This window comes from Herpailurus yagouaroundi, unplaced genomic scaffold (assembly GCF_014898765.1).
Source record: "Herpailurus yagouaroundi ecotype Mexico unplaced genomic scaffold, PumYag 187, whole genome shotgun sequence".
Lineage (NCBI taxonomy): Eukaryota > Metazoa > Chordata > Mammalia > Carnivora > Felidae > Herpailurus > Herpailurus yagouaroundi.
This window is the reverse complement of record NW_024412418.1, coordinates 17,950,516-17,972,625: the sequence shown is the minus strand read 5'-3', so window position 1 is coordinate 17,972,625 and position 22,110 is coordinate 17,950,516. Positions and strand designations below refer to the sequence as shown.

Below are 22,110 nucleotides of genomic sequence, written 5' to 3'. Positions count from 1 at the left end.
TGTGTGTGTGTGTGTGTGTGTGTGTGTGTGTGTGTGTGTGTGTGTGTATATGTGTAAGTAAAAAAAAACCCATCATGAATCAATAAATCTGTAGAGATGGGAATCCCCTGACTTATCACGATTTTGTTTGTAACTTACTCTCTGCTTGAGGTGGACAGATTAATACTGAATAGGCTTTCCAGAGTTCTTGGTATTAGATAGGGACTGGTTTTTCCTTATGGCTGAAATTTTGTGAAAAAATACTTACTCTACCTCATACATTTTACTCATGGTCATTGCCTTCATCTTTTCTTAGTTTTTCATAGACTTCTGGTAATTTGAGGACATTAATTCTTTTGTGCTTTTTAAAAACCTTAACCTCAAGTATGCAATGTTTATTGACTTTAAAGAAAACAAAGGACATTTAAGCTTCACTTCATTGGTAAATTAGGAATTTTAGGTTTATTCTCTTAGTAAATAATAGGTTCTTATCTTTGCTATTTATAAAGGTGGTTTAGGGAAGTAGATTTTTGAACATCTTAAGGTGTAAAAGTGCTTATACCTTATTTTTAGCTGTTTGGTGAAAAATTAAATCGGGTTAAAAGCTTTAATTGGCAAAACTGTATGATGTAATTTGGATTGTATTTGCTTTAAGGAAATGGGTAAATCAAATACGAAGAAACAACTCTCTTATATCTTTTCATTTAAGAAATAATTTTCTTGAGGCACCTGGGTGGCTCAGTTGTTTAAATGTCTGACTCTTGATTTTGGCTCAGGTCATGGTCTCACAGTTCGTGAGATTGAGTCCTGTGTAGGGCTCTGTGCTGTGCAGAGCCTGCTTGGGATTCTCTTTCTCGCTCGCTCTCTGCCACTTCCCCCACTGTGCTTCTTTCTCCTCCAAAATAAATAAATAAACTTTTTTTTTTTTTTTTTTTTAAGAATGTTTCAGGGCTCTGGGGTGGCTCAGTCAGTTGGGTATCTGATTTTGGCTTAGGTCATGATCTCATAGTTCGTGGGTTTGAACCCCATGTTGGGCTCTCTGCTGTCCGAGCAGAGCCCCCTTGGGATCCTCTGTCTTGCTCTCTCTCTGCCCCTCCCACACATGTATGCGTGTGTTCTGTCTCTCAAAAACAAACATTAAAAAAAAAAAAAATTAAAAATAAACTAAAAAAATTTTCTTTGTTGTGTTGTTTAGTGTATTTCTTTGTAAAAAAATCTTTGTGTCTTCTTAATTTTAGTTTTGCCACAAATATGTACAGAAGTTTTATTAGGAAGAAATTTACATACGTGTATAAACTTGTTAGCTTAAAAAAGTAGTTTTAGTTCAAGCCTGATCAATTTTTCATGAACGTTATTGATGAGTAACAAGGGTTAAAGTATAAGTTTATATCTTGTTATGGTGTTTTTTGCCTAGTCTTGTTTACTTACCTTAGGAATGTAACATCTTTATAACTAATGAAAAGTTACTAATGTATTCAAGTTAGTATTTTTATGTGCATTCAGTTTTCAGATTTTTTTTAATGCTTATATATTTATTTTGAGAGAGAGAGAGGCAGAGAGAGAGAGGGAGAGAATCTCAAGCAGGCTCTGTGCTGTGAGCTCAGAGCTTGACGCCGGGGCTCGAACTCACAAACCATGAGATCATGACCTGAGCCTAAATCAGGAGTTGGTTGCTTAACCAAAAAACCAAGTTTTTTATTTTTTTAAAAATTTTTAACGTTTTTATTTTATTTTTGAGACAGAGAGAGACAGAGCATGAACGGGGGAGGGTCAGAGAGAGAGGGAGACACAGAATCTGAAACAGGCTCCAGGCTCTGAGCTGTCAGCCCAGAGCCCGACGTGGGGCTCGAACTCACGGACCGTGAGATCATGACCTGAGCCGAAGTCGGACGCTTAACCAACTGAGCCACCCAGGCGCCCCTGCATAAGTTTTTTAAAATGAATAGTTTTGAGTCATGAGCCTCTGAAGTGGGGAAGAAAAAGTTGTTGGTAGTTTTATTGTTAATAGAGGTAATTTTATGATATTTTAATATAGTCCTGGGAAGTTTTATTTTTCTGTATAGTGACTGATTAGGGAATAGATACATTCTATGTACATAGGTATATTCTATGTTTTCAAGGCCAGGAAATTGAGATTCTTCTTTGTTGTAGTTTTTGAGTGAGAGGGGGAGAGAATCTTAAGCAGGCTATTCATGCTCAGCGAGGAGTCCAAGGGCCAGGCTCAATCTTCTGACCTGAGCCAAAATCAAGAGTCTGACGCTTAACTGACTGAGCCACCCAGGCAACCTGAGATGAATTCTTGACACACACCTTCACCTGCTGCTCTGCCCTCTCATATCTTCGTGTGTACCAAATTGTGACAGTTTTTTGCCTTTCAAATATCTTCTGAATCTGCCTCTCCTATGTTTCTCCCTTAGTGCATTCTCTTAACTGAATCCATCCTCCCCATCCCTCTTTAAAATTTTTTAATGGCTGTCTTTTAAATTAAATTTTATATACATTTGTCTTTAATTTAAAGACCTTGCATGTTCTGGCTCTTAATCAGTTTCTCCAGACTAGTCTGTATGCTTTTTCTTCCTCCCTATCCCTCCTCAGCTACAGTGCATGCTTTCATTTTCTTGTATTTGGTACCCCTTTTCTATATCCTTATCCTTTATACAGGGCTTTGTAAATGGTGTTGCTTCTGCCTTGAAACACTTCTTTCTACTACTCATCTTCTAGATCTCTGCTCTTGCAGCACTCACACACCAGGAAAGCTTCCTGTGCCTCTCTCTGATTAGGTTCAATCCATTGTACCTCTTTGTAGTACGTTTCACAGATGTGATTTCACTGCTTTTATATCTGATAACTTTTCTCTCTTGGACTGTAAACTTAGGGAAACTTAGGGAGGGCAGATACTGTATCTTACATATTTTGTAGCCCCATTGCCTAGCACATTGCCTAACATATAGGTAGGTGCTAAATAAATAATGAATAAATGATAACTGTCAGCTTTTTTTTTCCTTGCAGTTACATAAAATATATAAAGTTTAGTACTAATAGATTCTTCTTGTTCTCTATCATTCCATAATTTCTGTCCTTAGTGGACTTCAATGTTTTTTATATGTATGTTTCAGTAACAGTTGATAAGGTTTTTTTCTTACCACAGCTTTTTGTAGCATATTGAATCTTACTCAGGTCAGGCATGCCCGATAGTCTAACATTATAATTCATGTTCTGTTTTTAGATAAAGCTCTAAAGGAAATTGTTGAGCGTGTTTTCCAGTCAAACTACTTTGACAGCACTCACAACCACCAGAATGGGCTATGTGAGGAAGAAGAGGCAGCCTCAGCACCTGCAGCTGAAGATCAGGTAGCTGAAGCTGGTGAGTACTTAGGTGGATATGAGCTGTAGTGTAGGAATCTTGGTTTTACTCTCCTTTGCCACAAGTTCAAGCTCTGCATTTATTTAGTTATGTATGCACACTGAGAGTTTTAAAGGAGCTTTAAGCACAACAAAACATTAAAACAATGCATATTAAGAATAATTCCCAGAGGTCTTGAAGAGCAATCATTTACTTACTGGTCTTGATCACTATTAGAAACTGATAACTTTTTTTGTTGCAATATTGCTGGCCTGGAGTACAGATGAGGGGAAATGTTTTAGGACTTTTTAAGTACATTTTGGCTGACATACCTAGATTTATTGTTGTTTACCATGCCAGTATATGAAGTGAATAGTATGAAGGGTGTGTGTGTGTATGTTAAATGATGGGGAGATTATAACTCTAATCCTGAACCATAAATTTCTCAGTGGCAAGGGATCTTTTCAAATTAACTTTAGTACAACACTAATATGTAGGTAAGCACTTACCAGGAATACTTTTATAACTTAAGTTGATGAATAAAATTCTCAGTACCATTGGAAACATTGTCAGAGTATGAATTTTGAAATGGTTGAAAAGAATCAGACTGCCTGGATTGTAATCTTGGCTTTGACGCTCATTAGCTATGTAACTTTGGGCAAGTGACTGAATTTCTCTGTGTCTTTATCTCTGTTGAGAAAGCAGTACGTGAAAGTATATATATGGTGCCTCTCACATAGTAAGCACTTTACACAAGTGTTAGCTATTAGGTTGAAACTAGAAGGGAAGATTGCACATTGGTGGAATTTATGGTTGCAGATGGACATAGTAAGCCTCCTCTCCATCCCCCCAACCACTTTACCAAGTAGGTTAAAATAGTAAGATTTTAATCTGTATGTTGCTGTATGATAGTACTCTAAGAATAGAGAGGTTTTAACTTAGGTCTTTATTGGCATTATACCTAGTCCAGAATAACTACTCTTGAGCCTAATTTATTCTGTAATAAATGGTAAAGAAAACTCTTTCTAAATATTGTAAGAATGATAAAATACAGAAACTTAATGCTAACTATTGTAACTTTGTAAATAAATTCCGGCTGTTTGATGGTAAACTGTTAACTTATTTGGAGTTGAAATGAATTGCTAATAAAAAAAAAATACTTTCTTAACACTATTTATGTCAATTTTTAACTACTTAGAACCTGAGCCAGCAGAAGAATACACGGAACAAAGTGAAGTTGAATCAACAGAGGTATGATTTTTATTTAATGCTAGCTTTCCTTTTCTGCCTTTCAAACAATTCTCAAACATTTATTTTGCTTTGCAGTATGTAAATAGACAATTTATGGCAGAAACACAGTTCAGCAGTGGTGAAAAGGAGCAGGTAGATGAGTGGACAGTTGAAACAGTTGAGGTAAGAGTTCTCTCAGTTGCAAAGTTGATGTCTTTTGTTTTAATTAGTCATTTTTGTCTCTCCTAAGAACAGATTTAGTTTTTTGCATTATTAGTACATTTACTGTCATGTTAAACTTAATACACATAACAGGATCATTATGTTTTAAAAAGTAATTTGTTTATCCCTGTGTATGTTTAATAGAATCTCTGCTGATCTAGCTACAGAAAATTTATATAAAGTTATCTGTGGAAGTGGGAAAAAAAAGTTATCTAAGGTTATTACATGATTTTCTATTGTCGATACCAGGCTGCTGTTTTTTTATTTTTTTTATTTTTTTTAAAATTTTTTTTCAACGTTTTTTATTTATTTTTGGGACAGAGAGAGACAGAGCATGAATGGGGTAGGGGCAGAGAGAGAGGGAGACACAGAATCGGAAACAGGCTCCAGGCTCCGAGCCATCAGCCCAGAGCTCGACGCGGGGCTCGAACTCACGGACTGCGAGATTGTAACCTGGCTGAAGTCGGACGCTTAACCGACTGCGCCACCCAGGCGCCCCAACCAGGCTGCTGTTTAAAAATCTGGGCTCCCACATAGATAACCTCCAGAAAAGGCCCACCTTCCAAGGGATATATTGGAGTTTCCTCTTAGACTCCTCTTTCTCCCTAATGCGCTAGACTTCTGGTGTTTCCTAATTCTGTCCCTTAATTGACATTACCTTTTTTCAGGTCCTCATGTCTAGTTCAGAGGCTCTCTTCATATTTTTCTTTTCTAACTGCCACAGGCCATCCTATTCACTTTTACAGGTCAATTATTAGAAAAGTTAGTTTTGATTAAGTCACTTTCACTTGAAACTCTTTGATGGTGCTGTGTTGCCTATAAGATAAAATCAAATGCCTTACCAAATTAGTCCCAACCATCCTTTCCATCCTCTTTTAGGTGACTTCTTTTATGTATTCATATATCTAAAGTGCAGAAAAAATAATGTCTTCTATCATTCTCCAAAGGTGCAATTGTAGTAGTACTTTTAGCTCTTATTGATGTGCCAAAACATACTACTGATAACCTGCCCCTGACCCCAGAAAGTTACCTAGTTTAGATGAAAACACTGTTCCATGAAACCCTACCAAGACAGTCTGTATTTGCTGAATTATGCAAGGCAGTTCAGAAATACTAGAGGAGGTTTAGAAGAAAATAAGATGTAAAAGATCTATGTAATTGTGGTGTGCGAACCTACTGGGCCTTGACTAAAAGTAGATTTGGTGTGTATTTTCAGGGAAGTCAGATAATAGGTATATATTAGCATGGATATGCAGGTAGAAATGAATTAGCATATTTGTTTTGTTGAACATTAGGAATGGAAAGTATGGGTTGGCATAGTAGGAAAAGACTGGGAAGTAACAGTGCTTTGTAGTTAAGTACTTTTTTGCATTTTATTGAGGGAGAAAAGTATATTATCACACTTAGCACCGTGCCAGTATGGTTTGTTTCTAAGTACTTGGCAGGTAGGGTCTTTTTAAAGGCTATCCATATGGGATTCTAAGGAATTTTTTGACCAGCCTGATGTAGATGACAGATCAGTTGGGCTTTGTGATCAGTTTAGGTAATGATGATTATCTCACTATTGCTTATAAAAGAAAATAAGGTTATGACTTACTGAGGCTTACCAGGTATGAGTTGCCCAGATTTAAAAGCCAGACAGAATGTAAATTTTGACTGATGTAATAAAAATTAGATTTCCTAGAAGAGCAGGGAATTAGTAAGAATAATAATCAGAAATTATTAGAGCTAGGAAAAAGGTAGATATAGTGAGTTTTGGCTTTTGTAGCAATTTAGATAAGGTGATAGGGCTTGATTCTATGGTATTGGCAGAGAGGATGAAATGGTGGGAATTCAAAATTTGATGATAAATAGTAACTTTTCTTGAGTGCTGTTTATCAGGTACTGAGGTGGATATGTATTTGATAAATATAAATTTACTTACTATAGAAGGCAGAGCAGTTTAAGCACAATATGTTTTTTTGGAAGTAAGCATGGGTATTCCTTCCTTTGAAAGCGCTTTATAAAGTAAATCTGAAAAGCTACGTGGCAATCATGTGGAGTAGAGAACACTGTAGAAGTAATAGCACTGAATGTTAAATTTGGGATAATTGTCAGTTGGAGTAGCTATATTAAAGCTGACTATCTTGTTTATAATGTAGTTCATATATAGTTCAGGGACCTGTTGTGATGGTCATGAATGGAGCTCTTTCATTCTACCAGTCTGCATCTCCCCCCACTTCTTCCACTTTAGGTGGTAAATTCACTCCAGCAGCAACCTCAAGCTGCATCTCCTTCAGTACCAGAGCCCCACTCTCTGACTCCAGTGGCTCAGGCAGATCCCCTTGTGAGAAGACAGCGAGTCCAGGATCTTATGGCGCAAATGCAGGGGCCCTATAATTTCATACAGGTAGGTGCAGTTCAGTCAGACACTAACTAACTGAAGGTTTAAGTGTTTACATTATTTAATTCCATTATATCCTAACTTGCAGGATTCAATGCTGGATTTTGAAAACCAGACACTTGATCCTGCCATTGTATCTGCACAGCCTATGAATCCAACACAAAACATGGATATGCCCCAGCTGGTTTGCCCTCCAGGTTAGTAATTGTACATTTTTGTGTGAGAAATATAGGGCCAGTGCTTTCAGGTTTTGTAAAAAATGTGAAAATGAATTTTTCCCTTTTAACGTGTGCTTAACTTTTGGATTTTGTGTCTTTTAATTTGATAAGAAATGTTCTTTATTCCTATAATATGAATAACTGTGGTTCTGTTTTTTTAAACTTTTTATTGTCATATAGACTTAAGTACGTGCAAATGTAGAGTTTGAAGAGTTTTCACAAACTGAACACACCAGCACCTAGAACTGGAACCTTCCCTGTACTCCAGAAGCCTATTTGTGTGTACTTCCAGTCACTAGTTATCCTCTCTTCCAGCCCTGTGGGAACCATTTCCTGTAATTTAGATAAATGAAATTTTGCTTTGCTTTTTAAGTTTCAAAATTCATTTTAGCATAAAAATAATAGGGGTGTCCTTCTCTGAAGGATGCTTGCAGCTTTTTGGGAGAATTTCTGAACATTTTATTACTTAAATAAAAATGAGATGCAACGGTCTAAGTGGGAAAGAAGAGGATGCTTAAGAGGAAAGGAGAAGATGAGTCAAAAGACAGTTGAAGTTTCAAACTCTTAATAGTCTTACACCATTTTTAGAAGTAGTAGCACCAAATAGAGTTGTTGGTGTCTTCTTTGGGTTAAGTGGACTGTCTTTCTCAAGGACCATTAGTAATTTTGAGTCTTGGTTTTTTTTCCCAGAACATGGCATTAAGGGCACAAAAGTTGGAACTGTATAAAATATTTAATGTCTTCAGTTTCATAAAATGAGTTGCTGAGTAAAAGCATGTTTAATGACACAGTTAGTTTGGTAGGGTAGTTAGGATTTCTCTAAAGTAAAGGGTACTCCTATCTCTGTAACATCTCTACCAAGAGTTAGAAAACAGATTAGGGTTATGCCTTCTAGAAATAAAAGCAATTGTGAGAGTATACTAATAATGACTACCAGGGAACCAAAATGCTCACTTGAAAGCTAACATCCTGCCTAATTCTTTTCATGATCACCAAAAAGTGTTTTTTAGGATTTGGCTATAGAAATTTTCTCTGAAGAAATTTGATTTTGGATAACAGTGTTGCTTTTGGTCAATTTTGCAGTTCATTCTGAATCTAGACTTGCTCAGCCTAATCAAGTTCCTGTACAACCAGAAGCTACACAGGTAGGAATGATAGAAATATTGTTGCATATTTGTTTTTAATCTGTTCTTGGGTCTCTTTCTTTAATTAGCGTAATGAAAGTCAGGTATGAATTTTATCATTGTACAAGTCTGGTGAGGGTAGCTGTCTACTTTTATTTCCATGTTTATGTTTACTTTGGTATTAATAATTTAAAAATAATTTTTTTGGTTAAATTTTATGTTTATGATAGTAAGGAATATGCTTTTTTATTTTAAACAGTAAAATTTGAGAAGACACATTTTAAATTTCATAATTCTAAAATTTAGTGTAAATGTTGCCATTCAGAAGCATTTGTGGGGGACTTCATAACTGGATTGGGTTTATTTAATGTTCATCTTTATTTTTTTTTATTTTTATTTTTTCAACGTCTATTTATTTTTGGGACAGAGAGAGACAGAGCATGAACGGGGGAGGGGCAGAGAGAGAGGGAGACACAGAATGGGAAACAGGCTCCAGGCTCTGAGCCATCAGCCCAGAGCCCGACGCGGGGCTGGAACTCACGGACCGCGAGATCGTGACCTGGCTGAAGTCGGACGCTTAACCGACTGTGCCACCCAGGCGCCCCTAATGTTCATCCTTAATATTATATGTATTTTTTGCAGTTGTTAGATTTTATAGTCTATTTAACAGGTATATCTGTCTGCTTCTTAGCCCTGTCTGTATTAGAGTTGGTTTATAACAGAAAGCAGCTTTGATTGCTTTATTTCTGTGTAGGTTCCTTTGGTTTCATCCACAAGTGAGGGGTATACAGCATCTCAACCCTTGTACCAGCCTTCTCATGCTACAGAGCAACGACCACAAAAGGAACCAATTGACCAGATTCAGGCAAGTTTCTGTTACTAGGTAACATAAACTTGATAGGCACTTATTATGAATTGGGCAGAGGTAAATTATTAATGTTGTGACTCTTTTTGGACCTAATGCATGTGATACGTTATTTTGCTGTGGTGCAATACAAGTATTTTGCTGTTATGAAATAGTTGAATTTTTTTTTTAAGTTTATTTATTTTGAGAGAGAGAGAAAGAGAACATGAATGGGGGAGGGGAAGAGAGAGAGGGAGTGAGAATCCCAGGCATGCTCCATGCTGTCAGTGCAGACCCCTGTGTGGGGCTCGACTCAGGAACTGTGAGATCATTACTTGAGCTGAAATCAAGAGTTGGATGCTTAACCGACTGAGCCACCCAGGCGCCCCAGTTGAATTTCTTAACATACTAAGACTTGGATAGTAGACTTGGCTAAATTTAGTTTATCACTAAAGTGCATCTGTTTACTTTGTCTTTAGGCAACAATCTCTTTAAATACAGACCAGACTACAGCATCGTCATCCCTTCCGGCTGCTTCTCAGCCTCAGGTGTTCCAGGCTGGGACAAGCAAACCGTTACATAGCAGTGGAATCAATGTAAACGCAGCTCCATTCCAATCCATGCAAACGGTAAGTAAATTAAACTAACATTAAATGGCTAGTGTGTACTATCATCATGCCAAAGTTTCAACAGAAAAGTCTTCATTTAACTTTGTGCTTGAGTGTGCATCTACCCAACTATAGAGTATATTTAATTGATAAACTCTGATTTTTCCTGCTCCCAGAGATAAATTTGAGTCTTAGGAGTTATGTGCTCTCATATCTTACTGTTTTGTAGTTTCATCCTTTAGATTTGGTTAACAAAAGTAAACATGCAGAAAAGTAGACTACTGTATCTGTGTATGTAAGTCATTACCGAGATTTAACAACTGTCTACATTTTCCCATACTTGCTTAATCTTTTATTTTACTGAAGTTTCTCATAATAAATTTCACCTGTTATACTTCATCCTGGTTTTTCAGTAAGCATCCCTAAATTGCAGGATTTCTAGGAAAGGATGAGAATATTGTAATTGATGGGATACAGTTAAATCAGTGCTCATGGGAAAGTTTATAGGATTAAATACTTAAAATATTAACTTTTGGTTAAAATGTCAATAAGAAAATTTAAATGAATAAAATATTCATAGAATTAATTTCTGTGACATTGTATCAGTGGTTTGCATCTCTTAAAAAAGATTTCTTATTTATAATAACATTTCCAAGACTGCTGATTTTTTTATTTTTAAATTTTGAAACCCAGTTATGCTCTCCTTGAAGTGCTATATGGTGTGTGTGTGTATATATATGTATAAATATAAATAAATATGTATATGGGGGGAATATACGTGTGTGTTTGAGACTTCTGTAATGTATTTACATTTTTCAGTAAAACCAATATTGAGGTCTGTCATCTTAAAAGTAGGGAAATTGTTAGCAATAAGGGGATGAAGTAATCATTTACTTTATTTACTTACAGGTGTTCAATATGAATGCCCCAGTTCCTCCTGTTAATGAACCAGAAACTTTGAAACAGCAAAATCAGTACCAGGCCAGTTACAACCAGAGCTTTTCTAGTCAGCCTCACCAAGTAGAACAAACAGACCTGCAGCAAGAACAGCTTCAAACAGGTAGGAAAACCAGTGTCCCTTCCTTGGCTGCTTGCTTTCCAACACCATTAGTGACAGTGTTAGGAGGGTTTACACTTTAAAGTGGCAGTGTCCACAAGTTTTTGTTCTAGTAGTAGACTTTATGGAATTTTTGTTGCAGATCCTGAATTAAATCAAGTCCATATTTATCGTATGTGAATTATGTGCACTTTTTGGGAGGCCTTATACCCATTTTCCTTTGGTCAGTAAGCTTTCATAATATCTCTGTTTCATTCTGTGATTTTAGTGGAACTTGTTAAATTATGATCTACTTTACTTTTAATTGCTAATTAATTAAAGCCGGCTAGCATGATACCTGGTAGGTAGTTAAGTCAGTTATACAAAGTTAAGCAGTAAGGAGTTGTCAGTGTGCTAATTATAATCAGTAAAACATGCAGAAATCTCTTGGTGGCTGCATTTGGTAGAACTAGGTTGAAATAAAATCCTTTTTGGCAAGTAGGGTCATACGTAAGTTGGCTAGTTACCATACCTGTCATAACAATGTGGATAGAGATATCTTAGATTTCTTAACTTTGTAAGGCATTAGAAATACCTGCTTAGGTCTTTGGTTATTTAGATCCTCGGTTGTTTAATTGGAATATCCCACAACAAACTAGCAAACCTTGCTAAAATCATAGGAGTTAATAGTTTAATTTTATCAGACTGATTGAAATAACTATGAAATATTCTAATCGTTTAATTTCTTGATAGACTTTGATGAACATTATGGATTTTTTCAGTACTAAATTCTTACATATCCCTGTAGTATTTAGCATTCACTAATTAGTAGGAAGTTTGAATCAGCTGTAATCTGATGGCTATTTATCCATTAGGCTATCTATGTTCAGCTTCTGAATGATAAAGCTGGGCTTTGTGCTCAGGCTCCTTTAATTATTGCCATGTACTCATAAGCATGTCAGCACAATGGGCCCCCAGTACACCTGCTGTACAGCAAATTGTAGTATCTAGTTAGGAACAACATGAAAAAAGGATATGGCAATCTGGCTATTTATGGACTTAAGAGTTTATGCTGTACAAACACTTCAATAGAAATTCTGGGGTTTTTGTTGTTTTTTAAGTAATTCTGGTATTTTAAAATAAAGACCACACTTTAATTGTATGAGTTTTATTTATTGCTATGAGTTTCCTTGCAGTGAAATTTGGCCAAGACTAATAAAATTCTTATTGATAAAAAGTGAGGTGAAAATTCACTTCTTTTGCCACTCTCTACATGCATATGAATGACTCTCTTTAGATAGAAAATGTCACCTGTAATCATGATATTTACCTGTAATTTTAAATTTAGGGAATGTAGGGAAAGGCAGTCTGTGTAGAAAGACCACAGTGAATAGTGTAATTAGTCCATTAATTGCACAGTTCAAAAAGGAGCCATAACATCCCTTCCATTAGGCACACTTTAGCTTTTTCATTGCAAAATAGTATTTTAAGAACCGATAAATGTATTTGGGGTTTCCTGAGGCCACAAAATATATCTGGTCAAGTTTTTCAAGAGGTACACCACCTTTTCTCTCTGTCTAAACATGGGGGATTTGGGCTGGCTGTTTTTTGTAATTGGGGCGTGGGCCTTCCTCTAGTCTATACCTTCCTCACCTCCCAAAGGTAGTGTTAGTATCCTGTCTTTTCTCCCCTGTGCATTGCGAACATTGGTTAATACCCAAAAGGTACCTCTGGGCTTAATTTTTAAAGATTTCTAGATTCTAGACTTCCCATTGTGGAAGGAGGGGGGTGTGCAAGGTAGTGTGAACTTTCTAGAATCTTTTCTTTACCTCATCAAGTTGAGTGCCAGAGTGAGTACTATTGAACTGTCTTCTTAATTGGTTGTACGTTAAAAGTACTTGAAATGGAATCAGGCATTAAAGGAGGTGTAAGTTGAAGACTTCTGCTAATTTACCTTCATAATTGACTGAGTATTCTACCATATGGTTGTTTAGCTATAGGAGAGCATGGTTTTGTAGGTTTCATTAACGTGTCAAGGGAAATTTAAAAGAAAAGCTTCTACCACTAAGGAGTTTTATAGTGGAAAAATCATTAAATGATACACAGTGGTAATTGTACTGTTTTAGTATGTAAGATCTTTTGAATTATTGTGGGTCTCGTGCTAATAGGCAGATGCCTCTCAGAAGATGTTTAATAATATAGATTTTCATTCCATTTGGAAGGGATAGAGTTTTGTGCTCTCACACATTGTGTGCTTCCAAAAGTTTGGAACTGTTGTTGGAGAATTGCTTAATATATGGGCAGGAGAAAAATAGGGACTTATGTGTAGGTTTCCTTATTGGAAATATTAAAATTTATTTAAAGATGATTTGAGGAGAAGGTATAAGACACTTCTTAACCCAGAAAACGTGAAAGAACAAATTGTAATGAGCTGTGTGTGTGTGTGTATAAATTTTTTCTTTTTATCATAGTGGTTGGCACTTACCATGGTTCCCAGGACCAGCCCCATCAAGTGACTGGTAACCACCAGCAGCCTCCCCAGCAGAACACTGGATTTCCACGTAGCAGTCAGCCCTATTACAATAGTCGTGGTGTGTCTCGTGGTGGCTCCCGTGGTGCTAGAGGCTTAATGAATGGATACAGGGGCCCTGCCAATGGATTCAGAGGTAAAGAAAAAAAAAAGTAGCAAGTTCTTGTTCCTTTTTGATTTGTAAAATAGAAATATGTCATGAGGTTTTTGGGAAAGATATGTATGTATCTCTGTGTTAATCTCTCATGTATAGCTTAAACATTTTAAACATTTTTAGTATATTATAGGTTATTTAAGTTGACAAAATTGGTAATGGGTTTTTTTGTATGTGTCAAATCCATGTTTTCCATGTCTCTGAGGGGATAATTGCTTTCCATTATCAGAGTTTATGGGGATTTTTTTTGTATGTGTGGTGTGCATGGATGGGTGAAAATGTCCTCTTCTAAGGAAATTAATACTCAGAAATTTAGGAACAGATTGGATCAGGATGGGGAATTAGAAATTAATTTGAATTACTGGCATGGCTTATAATTTTTCAGTTCTTCCCTTGGTCAGTAGTAAGAAAGTAAAAATTTCTCATTTAGATAAGAAAATTATTTTCTTGTCCTAAATTTTAGGAGGATATGATGGTTACCGCCCTTCATTCTCTAACACTCCAAACAGTGGTTACACACAGTCTCAGTTCAGTGCTCCCCGGGACTACTCTGGCTATCAACGGGTAGGTAGAAGTTGCTTTAAAATATAAACCTGACCTAAATAAGCCAATGAAACAGACTGATGGGGTTGTTTGGACTTGGGTAACTAAGTAATTTGAGGCTAATTTTGCACATTTTTACAAGATACTTTATTATGGAGAATGGTGACTTTTGCTTTCCCTAGCACTCTAGTATAGGTACTCATTTTTTAGAGTCTGTTAAAAAGAGAATGATTTCATGCCCTATTGGTGGGAATGCAGATTGGTGCAGCCACTATGAAAAACAGTATGGAGGCTTCTTAAAAAATTAAAAACCATATTACCATATGATCTAATAATTCCACTGGGTATTTAGCCCAAGAAAATGAAAACCCTAACTTGAAAAGATACACGCACCCCTCTGTTTATTGCAGCATTATTTCTAATAACCAAGATGTGGAAGCAACCCAAGTGTCCCATCAATAGATGGGTAAAGAAGATGTATATATACACAATGGAATATCACTCAGCTACAAAAAAGAATGAAATCTTGCTATTTGCAACAACATGGATGGACCTAGAGGGTATAATGCTAAATGAAAAAAGTCAGAGAAAGACAAATGCCATATGATTTCACTCATGTGGAATTTAAGAAACAAAAAGACAAAAGACGAGACTCTATAAATAGAGAACAAATTTGGTAGTTGCTGGAGGGGATGTAGATAGGGGGGATGGGTGAAACAGATAAAAGAGATTAAGAGTACACTTACCTTGAGCACTGAGAAATGTATACAATTGTTGAATCATTATATTGTACACCTAAAACTAATGTAATACTGTATGTTAATTACACTTAAAATAAATTTGTGTCAGAGAAAAAAAAGAATGATTTTTAAGAGCAGAGATATTTCATTGAATGTTCTTGAGAGTAACAGAAGTAAATTACGGAATAACTTCTGGCTATTATATATTGAAATGTCTAAAAAGAATAAGGACAAATTTTGTGTTCTGTGTGAGACACTAAGAATAGATAGATGAGAAAGCATTAAAAAAAAAGTACGTTTTCTTCAGTACTAACTAGCTTGTCTTTTAGGATGGATATCAGCAGAATTTCAAGCGAGGCTCTGGGCAGAGTGGACCACGGGGAGCCCCACGAGGTAATATTTTGTGGTGGTGATCCTAGCTCCTAAGTGGAGCTTCTGTTCTGGCCTTGGAAGAGCTGTTCCATAGTCTGCATGTAGGTTACATGTTAGGAATACATTTATCATTACCAGACTTGTTGCTAGGGATTAAATGAAATGCTCTGTTTCTAAAACTTACCTTGAACCCAAATTTAATTTTTTGAATGACTTTCCCTGTTACTATATAAATTGTCTTGAAAACTAGAACATTTCTCCTCCTTAGAAAAAGTGTTTTTCCAACTGCAAATTATTTTTCAGGTCCTAAAACCTGCTAAATGTTTTTAGGAAGTACTTACTGAAACATTTTTGTAAGACATTTTTGGAATGAGATTGAACATTTATATAAATTTATTATTCCTCTTTCATTTTTGAACATGCATATTATATTTTAGAGTCAGAAACACTTTAATGGCCAGATAAGCCATAGTTACATTTAGAGAACCATTTAGAAATGATAGAACTAATTGAAATTTCAATGCCTTTGGATCACTAATAGCGATATAAATGTCAAATTATTTCTGACTTTTAAGTAAAACATACAAAATCCTAACTAACTTACTGAACTATATTTAAAAATTGTAGGTTTAAAGAGTGTCTGATTTTGTCTATTACCATAGGAAAACTGCTTCCTCATTTGGGCAGAAAGTCAACCTGTGTAACAATTAGAGGTAGCATTTCATATGATCTGAAGTTCTAAATGGTTCTCTGATTTAAGGGAAGTTAAACTGAATAGGTTTCCTCTAGGTTTGGGCCATCACATGTATAAAATGTATATTAAGGAGGAATTACAAAGTACTTTGATTTCAATGCTAGTAGAAACTGGCCAGCAAAAAGGTGCATTTTTAAATTAATGGATCACTTGGGAATTATTGACTTGAAGTATCAAAGGATATTTGCATGTGAATGTGGGTTATGTTCTTTCTCACCTTGTAGCATATTCTATGAAAGTTGAGTTGACTGGTAGCTAAAAATCTGTTTTAACAGCATGTAAAAAGTTATTTTATCTGTTACAAGTCATTATACAATTTTGAATGTTATGTAGTTTCTTTTTAACAGTTTAGGTAACAAGGTCTGTTTTTCATTCTGGTGCTTTTATTAATTTTGATAGTATGATGTTACTTACTACTGAAATGTAAGCTAGAGTGTACACTAGAATGTAAGCTCCATGAGAGCAGGTACCTTGTCTGTCTTCACTGCTGTATCTATTTCCAACGCCTGATGACAGTGCCTGGCACACAGTAGGCACTCAATAAATACTTGTTGAATGAATGAATGAATGAGTACTGGTGGAATACTCCATTAGCTCTACTCTTCTTTTAGCTAGAGAACATGAGCAAATTTGCGCATGACAACTTCCAGGACAGGTGAACACTGAAGAATTGACCTCTTAAACCTAATAATGTGGTGACAAGCTGCCCACATGCTTCTTGACTTCAGATGAAAAATCTGCTTGAAGGCAAAACAAATAATATTTGAAAGAAAAACCAAATGCCATTTTTGTCTTCTAGGTCGTGGAGGGCCCCCAAGACCCAACAGAGGGATGCCGCAAATGAACACTCAGCAAGTGAATTAATCTGATTCACAGGATTATGTTTAAACGCCAAAAACACACTGGCCAGTGTACCATAATATGTTACCAGAAGAGTTATTATCTATTTGTTCTCCCTTTCAGGAAACTTATTGTAAAGGGACTGTTTTCATCCCATAAAGACAGGACTATAATTGTCAGCTTTATATTACCTGGATATGGAAGGAAACTATTTTTATTCTGCATGTTCTGTCCTAAGCGTCATCTTGAGCCTTGCACATGATACTCAGATTCCTCACCCTTGCTTAGGAGTAAAACATAATACACTTTACGGGGTGATATCTCCATAGTTATTTGAAGTGGCTTGGAAAGAGCAAGATTGACTTTTGACATTGGATCAAATCTACAAGTCAGCCCTAGAGTTATTCAATGGTAATTGACAAAACTAAAATGTTTCCCTTGAAGAAGGAAGGAGTGGAGTGTGGTTTGGCAGAACAACTGCATTTCACAGCTTTTCCAGTTAAATTGGAGCACTGAACGTTAAGATGCATACCAAATTATGCATGGGCCCTTAATATAAGGCTGGCTACCAGCTTTGACACAGCACTCTTCATCCTTGGCCAAACGACTGGTTACAAACACATGTAAATTGCTTTTTAACAGCTGATACTGTATAAGACAAAGCCAAAATGCAAAATTAGGCTTTGATTGGCACTTTTTGAAAAATATGCAACAAATATGGGATGTAATCTGGATGGCCGCTTCTGTACTAAATGTGAAGTATTTAGATACCTTTTTGAACACTTAACATTTTCTTCGACAATGACTTTTATAAGGATTGGTACTATATATCATTCCTTATAACATACATTGTCTGTCACTAATCCTCGGATCTTGCTGTATTGTCACCTAAATTGGTACAGGTACTGATGAAAATATCTAATGGATAATCATAACACTCTTGGTCACATGTTTTTCCTGCAGCCTGAAGGTTTTTAAAAGAAAAAGATATGAAATGCCTGCTGCTACCACCCTTTTAAATTGCTATCTTTTGAAAAGCACCAGTATGTGTTTTAGATTGATTTCCCTATTTTAGGGAGATGACAGACAGTAGTTTCAGTTCTGATGGTATAAGCAAAACAAATAAAACATGTTTATAAAAGTTGTATCTTGAAACACTGGTGTTCAACAGCTAGCAGCTTATGTGGTTCACCCCATGCATTGTTAGTGTTTCAAATTTTATGGTTATCTCCAGCAGCTATTTCTGTAGTACTTGCATTTATCTTTTGTCTAACCCTAATTGAATTCTATCTTTTTCTCATGGAGGCATTTATATTGAAAGTGGCGATTCCTTCACTTAGATGCATAGGGAGAGTCACAAGTTTGATGGAGATGACAGTTTAGTAATTTATGTACTGTTGGAATTTGTGCTAGCAGTTTGAGCACTAGTTTTGTGTGCCTATGAACTTAATGCTGCTTGTCATATCCCACTTTGACTTCATGGAGAATTAATCCCATCTTTTCAGCAAAGGCTACTAATACTAAGTTAATGGTATTTTCTGTGCAGAAATTGAATTTTGTTTTATTAGCCTTTAGCTAAGGAATTTTTCCAGTAGGTGCTCAGCCACTGAAGAAAAACAAAAACAAAAGAACGATTCTCAAACATTCATTGTTAGACAACTGGAGTTTTTGCTGGTTTTGTAACCTAAAATGGATAGGCTGTTGAACATTCCACATTCAAAAGTTTTTTTGTAGGGTGGTGGGGAATGGGGGGGGGGGGTATCTCCAATGTTTATTTTAAAATAAAATAAGTTCCTGACTTTTCTCATGTGTGGTTGTGGTACATCATATTGCAAGGGTTATACGTTTACTTTTACAAATGAGTATTTCTTTGGCTAGCACCTCCCGTTGTGTGCTTTAAATGACATCTGCCTGGGATGTACCACAACCATATGTTAGCTGTATTTCACGGGGAATAGATAAAATATTCATGGTTTACTGGGTAACCCCTAGATGTGTATGCTTACAATCCTTCTATATACAAAACTAAATTTGCTATCTGTGTAGAAAATAATTTCATGACATTTAAAATTGAAGTAAATAAGTGATTCTTCATACAGTGATCTCTATGAATCAGTTCAGAGATGGGATGGGGGAGAAATGCTTTCTAGGTTTCAAACTTCTATGCATTAGTGTAGATGTTGTGAATGTGTAAAGGTGTTAGTAGTTTCATTATTTCTGTGTATGTTTTTAAAAGAGTCGTTCTTTTTGAAATAGTATAATTTTTTTTTTGGCATTCTATCACAGTCTAAATGTAAAGCTTTTATGTCTCAATTCAGACTATATTTTTTAAAGGAGGTGCCTTGTTATGAGGCAGAGAACTTTTTAAAAAGTCCCGTTTAAGATCTGAGTCTTGGTACTAAGTGTTCTGTATAATATGTGAATACTTGTCCTACCTGCAGAAGACCTTTTGTTTGGTCAAATGCATATTTTAGCAGAGTTGCAAGGAAATGACTGTCACGTGTGTCACTGTAGCTTCTTGGTATAGTAAGACTCCACATATAAAGTACTTTTGTAAATGCACAATATCAATCATCTCATGTGGATAATGAGACTTCTATTTTAGAGCTTTAAGGTAGAATGTCATTGATGACCTTGGTTAGAGCAGTTCTATTTCTAGATCTTAATATCCCTACTGAATATGGAAGAGTTTTGCAATCACTGTATCTTGATATTAAAACAAATATCCTTTGAAACATTTTTTATCAGTTAGCTTCTACAGTTCTTTTGTCTCCTATATATGCAACTGTTATGTGGGAGACTTTTCCACTTATAGGAGGCATGAGAATGTGTTTATTTGCAGAAGGCCCAATAACTGAAGTGCTCTGTTGACAATTCATAAAATGTAGAAGCAGTTGAGTATTCAGCCTCCTGAGTGTCTTAGGAAATCTGTAGTGTTCATTATATTTTCAGTAATATATCTAATTAGGGGATTGAGATACAGGTAAGCACTGAGTTCAAACCCTTCTTCATTTCATCTTTTAAGTTCCTGGATCCTCATCCCACTTGAGTTCTTATTAAGCACTTTGGCTATAAATTATATTCAAAGAATCAGTATTGCCCTTAAGCTTATCCCTTCTGTACAGTCAGTGGGGAGGACAAACCATCAGGAAAATGAAAGTAAGTTGTTAAGGCTTATCTCTATACCTTTTCCCATTCTGACTTCTATAAAATACTGGAAAAGAATAGTGAATGTCTTAAATTACATAGATTAAATATTAAAATCTGATTTCTTACTGTCCTTGAGTGAAGTCTGCGTTAGTTGTGTATAGTATCCAGCAAAGCTCTGAAGTGCTACTTGTGAGAGGAGAGGAAAAACCTTAACAGAAAATCTCTCTGGTAGCCTTGTCTTCTCAAGAGTCTAGACTACCACCACCTTCTTTCAGTCAGGAGCTCATTGAATGTAGGCAGTGAAAAGACCACCTCATCTAGTAAATAGTAAAGGCAGTTCTTGGTGTATTCCTACTTGTACGTACTGCTTTAAGTACTGTCTTTATATTAGGGAGACCCCGTATTAAGCCAGTGAACTAAGGCTTTATTTGGCAAGTTTGGGTGTCCCTTTGCCAAGCATAATGGCAAGCACTAAGCATTCAGTGGTGACAAAATCACTGGTTCCTGCTTTCACTGAGCAGTCTGTTCAAAGATAATGATGTCGTGACACAAAAATGTAGCAAATGCCGTGATGGAGCAACAGAGTTGATGACAGCTATAAAGGCCATGACTGCGATAAATTATGACCTAGTCAAAATGACTGGGAAAGACTTCGTTGAAAGGGATAATTGAACTAAGACTTGAAAGATGAGGAGTAATTAGAGAAGTGGAGAAGAGAGCATATCCAAAGAAAGGCACACTCTTCCAGGACTGAGAAAGCTATCTGCTCAAGTAGGAGTATGTGTTTTAGTAGAGTTAGAGGCTGAAAAACAGGTAAAGAGTGTACTACAGGTGGCTTTACAGTTACGTTCCATGTTTTGTCTCTTAAGAACAGTTGGAAACTAAGGTTTCTAAGCTGTGTGTGTATGGGGCCAGGAGTGCGGTAAAGGATAGTGGGTCACCTAACAAAATTGCCATTTAAAGAATACACAATGCAGTTTTGAGAACAATCTGTATGGGGCGAGAGATGTCTATTGGGAATAGCCCGTGAGAGAAATGACTACAACATAAAGTGGAGGGCAGTAGTGAATGGATCCTACATATTTCCTGTCTCACTTAGTGCTCCGTATCCTTTCCTGGGTAATCCAGGCTTCAGTCGTGAGACTGATCTCTAACTACATTCTTCCCTAGGCGATCCCATCTAATCCCAGGACTTTGAATACAATCAGTATTTTAGTTCCTCCTAAATATTCCTAGGTCCCCAATTACTCCAGTCTTGAGTGTTCCAAATCAATCTCTTCATTAACCTGCATTCATCCATTTGCTCAGGGCAAATACTTTGGGTATACTTTCTTTTGTACCCTGGATCTAGTCCTTAACCAAATCCACATAGTTCTACCTTGAAAATATATCCTGAATCATCTAACACTTCTGACCACCACTACTACCTGCTTAGAGCAAGTAACCACAGTAGCTTATAATGGTTCTTTCTACTCATCATCCTGCAGTGATTTTTGTGGACAAGTCAGGTTTTGTCACTTCCTGGTTCCCCAAACTCCACTGGTTTTCCCATCATACCTAGAATTAAATCCTAAATTTTGGTCTATGTGCGTTCATTATTTGGCCTAATTGCCTACTGTTTTGTTCTTGCTCACTAGTCGATCTTCAAGCATGCAAAGGCTTTTCACTCAAATATTCTTAACGTTCATTCTTTCTAAATTCAGGTGTTTGCTCCAGTGTCATCAGCTCAGAGGCCTTCCATGTCCACCACTAAAACATATCCTTAGTTACTTTACTTATTGGACAGTTTTTTCTTAATAGCACTTAAAGCTTACCCAGAATTACGCAAACTTTATAAGTGAAAAACATTTTGGTCACTTTATCCCTGGTGTCTGGCATATTGACATTTGTTGAGCGAATATGAAAATGATGGGTGTTGGACTAAAAATGGGTAGTAGTGATGATTACACTGGAATTGGAAGTGTCTTGGTTTGAGGAAGGAGTTCAGCTTCAGACATTTTGAATCTGAGGTATTCAAGAAATGTTGGAATTTGTTTACTT

The 22,110-nt window shown here is 36.2% G+C and overlaps 1 protein-coding gene across 1 annotated transcript in view; it reads left to right on the top strand.

The window, feature by feature from the left end:
• Positions 1–20,200, top strand: part of CAPRIN1 (cell cycle associated protein 1) — a 40,342-nt gene extending 20,142 nt beyond the window's left edge. The window contains exons 7-19 of the mRNA XM_040495482.1: positions 3,206–3,343; positions 4,521–4,573; positions 4,649–4,735; positions 7,008–7,163; positions 7,246–7,354; positions 8,459–8,520; positions 9,254–9,364; positions 9,823–9,972; positions 10,861–11,011; positions 13,459–13,653; positions 14,135–14,235; positions 15,284–15,347; positions 16,880–20,200. Of these exons, the coding sequence (XP_040351416.1) occupies positions 3,206–3,343; positions 4,521–4,573; positions 4,649–4,735; positions 7,008–7,163; positions 7,246–7,354; positions 8,459–8,520; positions 9,254–9,364; positions 9,823–9,972; positions 10,861–11,011; positions 13,459–13,653; positions 14,135–14,235; positions 15,284–15,347; positions 16,880–16,944 (1,442 nt within the window). The 3' untranslated portion in view covers positions 16,945–20,200. The remainder of the gene's footprint in view (positions 1–3,205; positions 3,344–4,520; positions 4,574–4,648; positions 4,736–7,007; positions 7,164–7,245; positions 7,355–8,458; positions 8,521–9,253; positions 9,365–9,822; positions 9,973–10,860; positions 11,012–13,458; positions 13,654–14,134; positions 14,236–15,283; positions 15,348–16,879) is intronic.
• Positions 20,201–22,110: the final 1,910 nt, after the last annotated feature.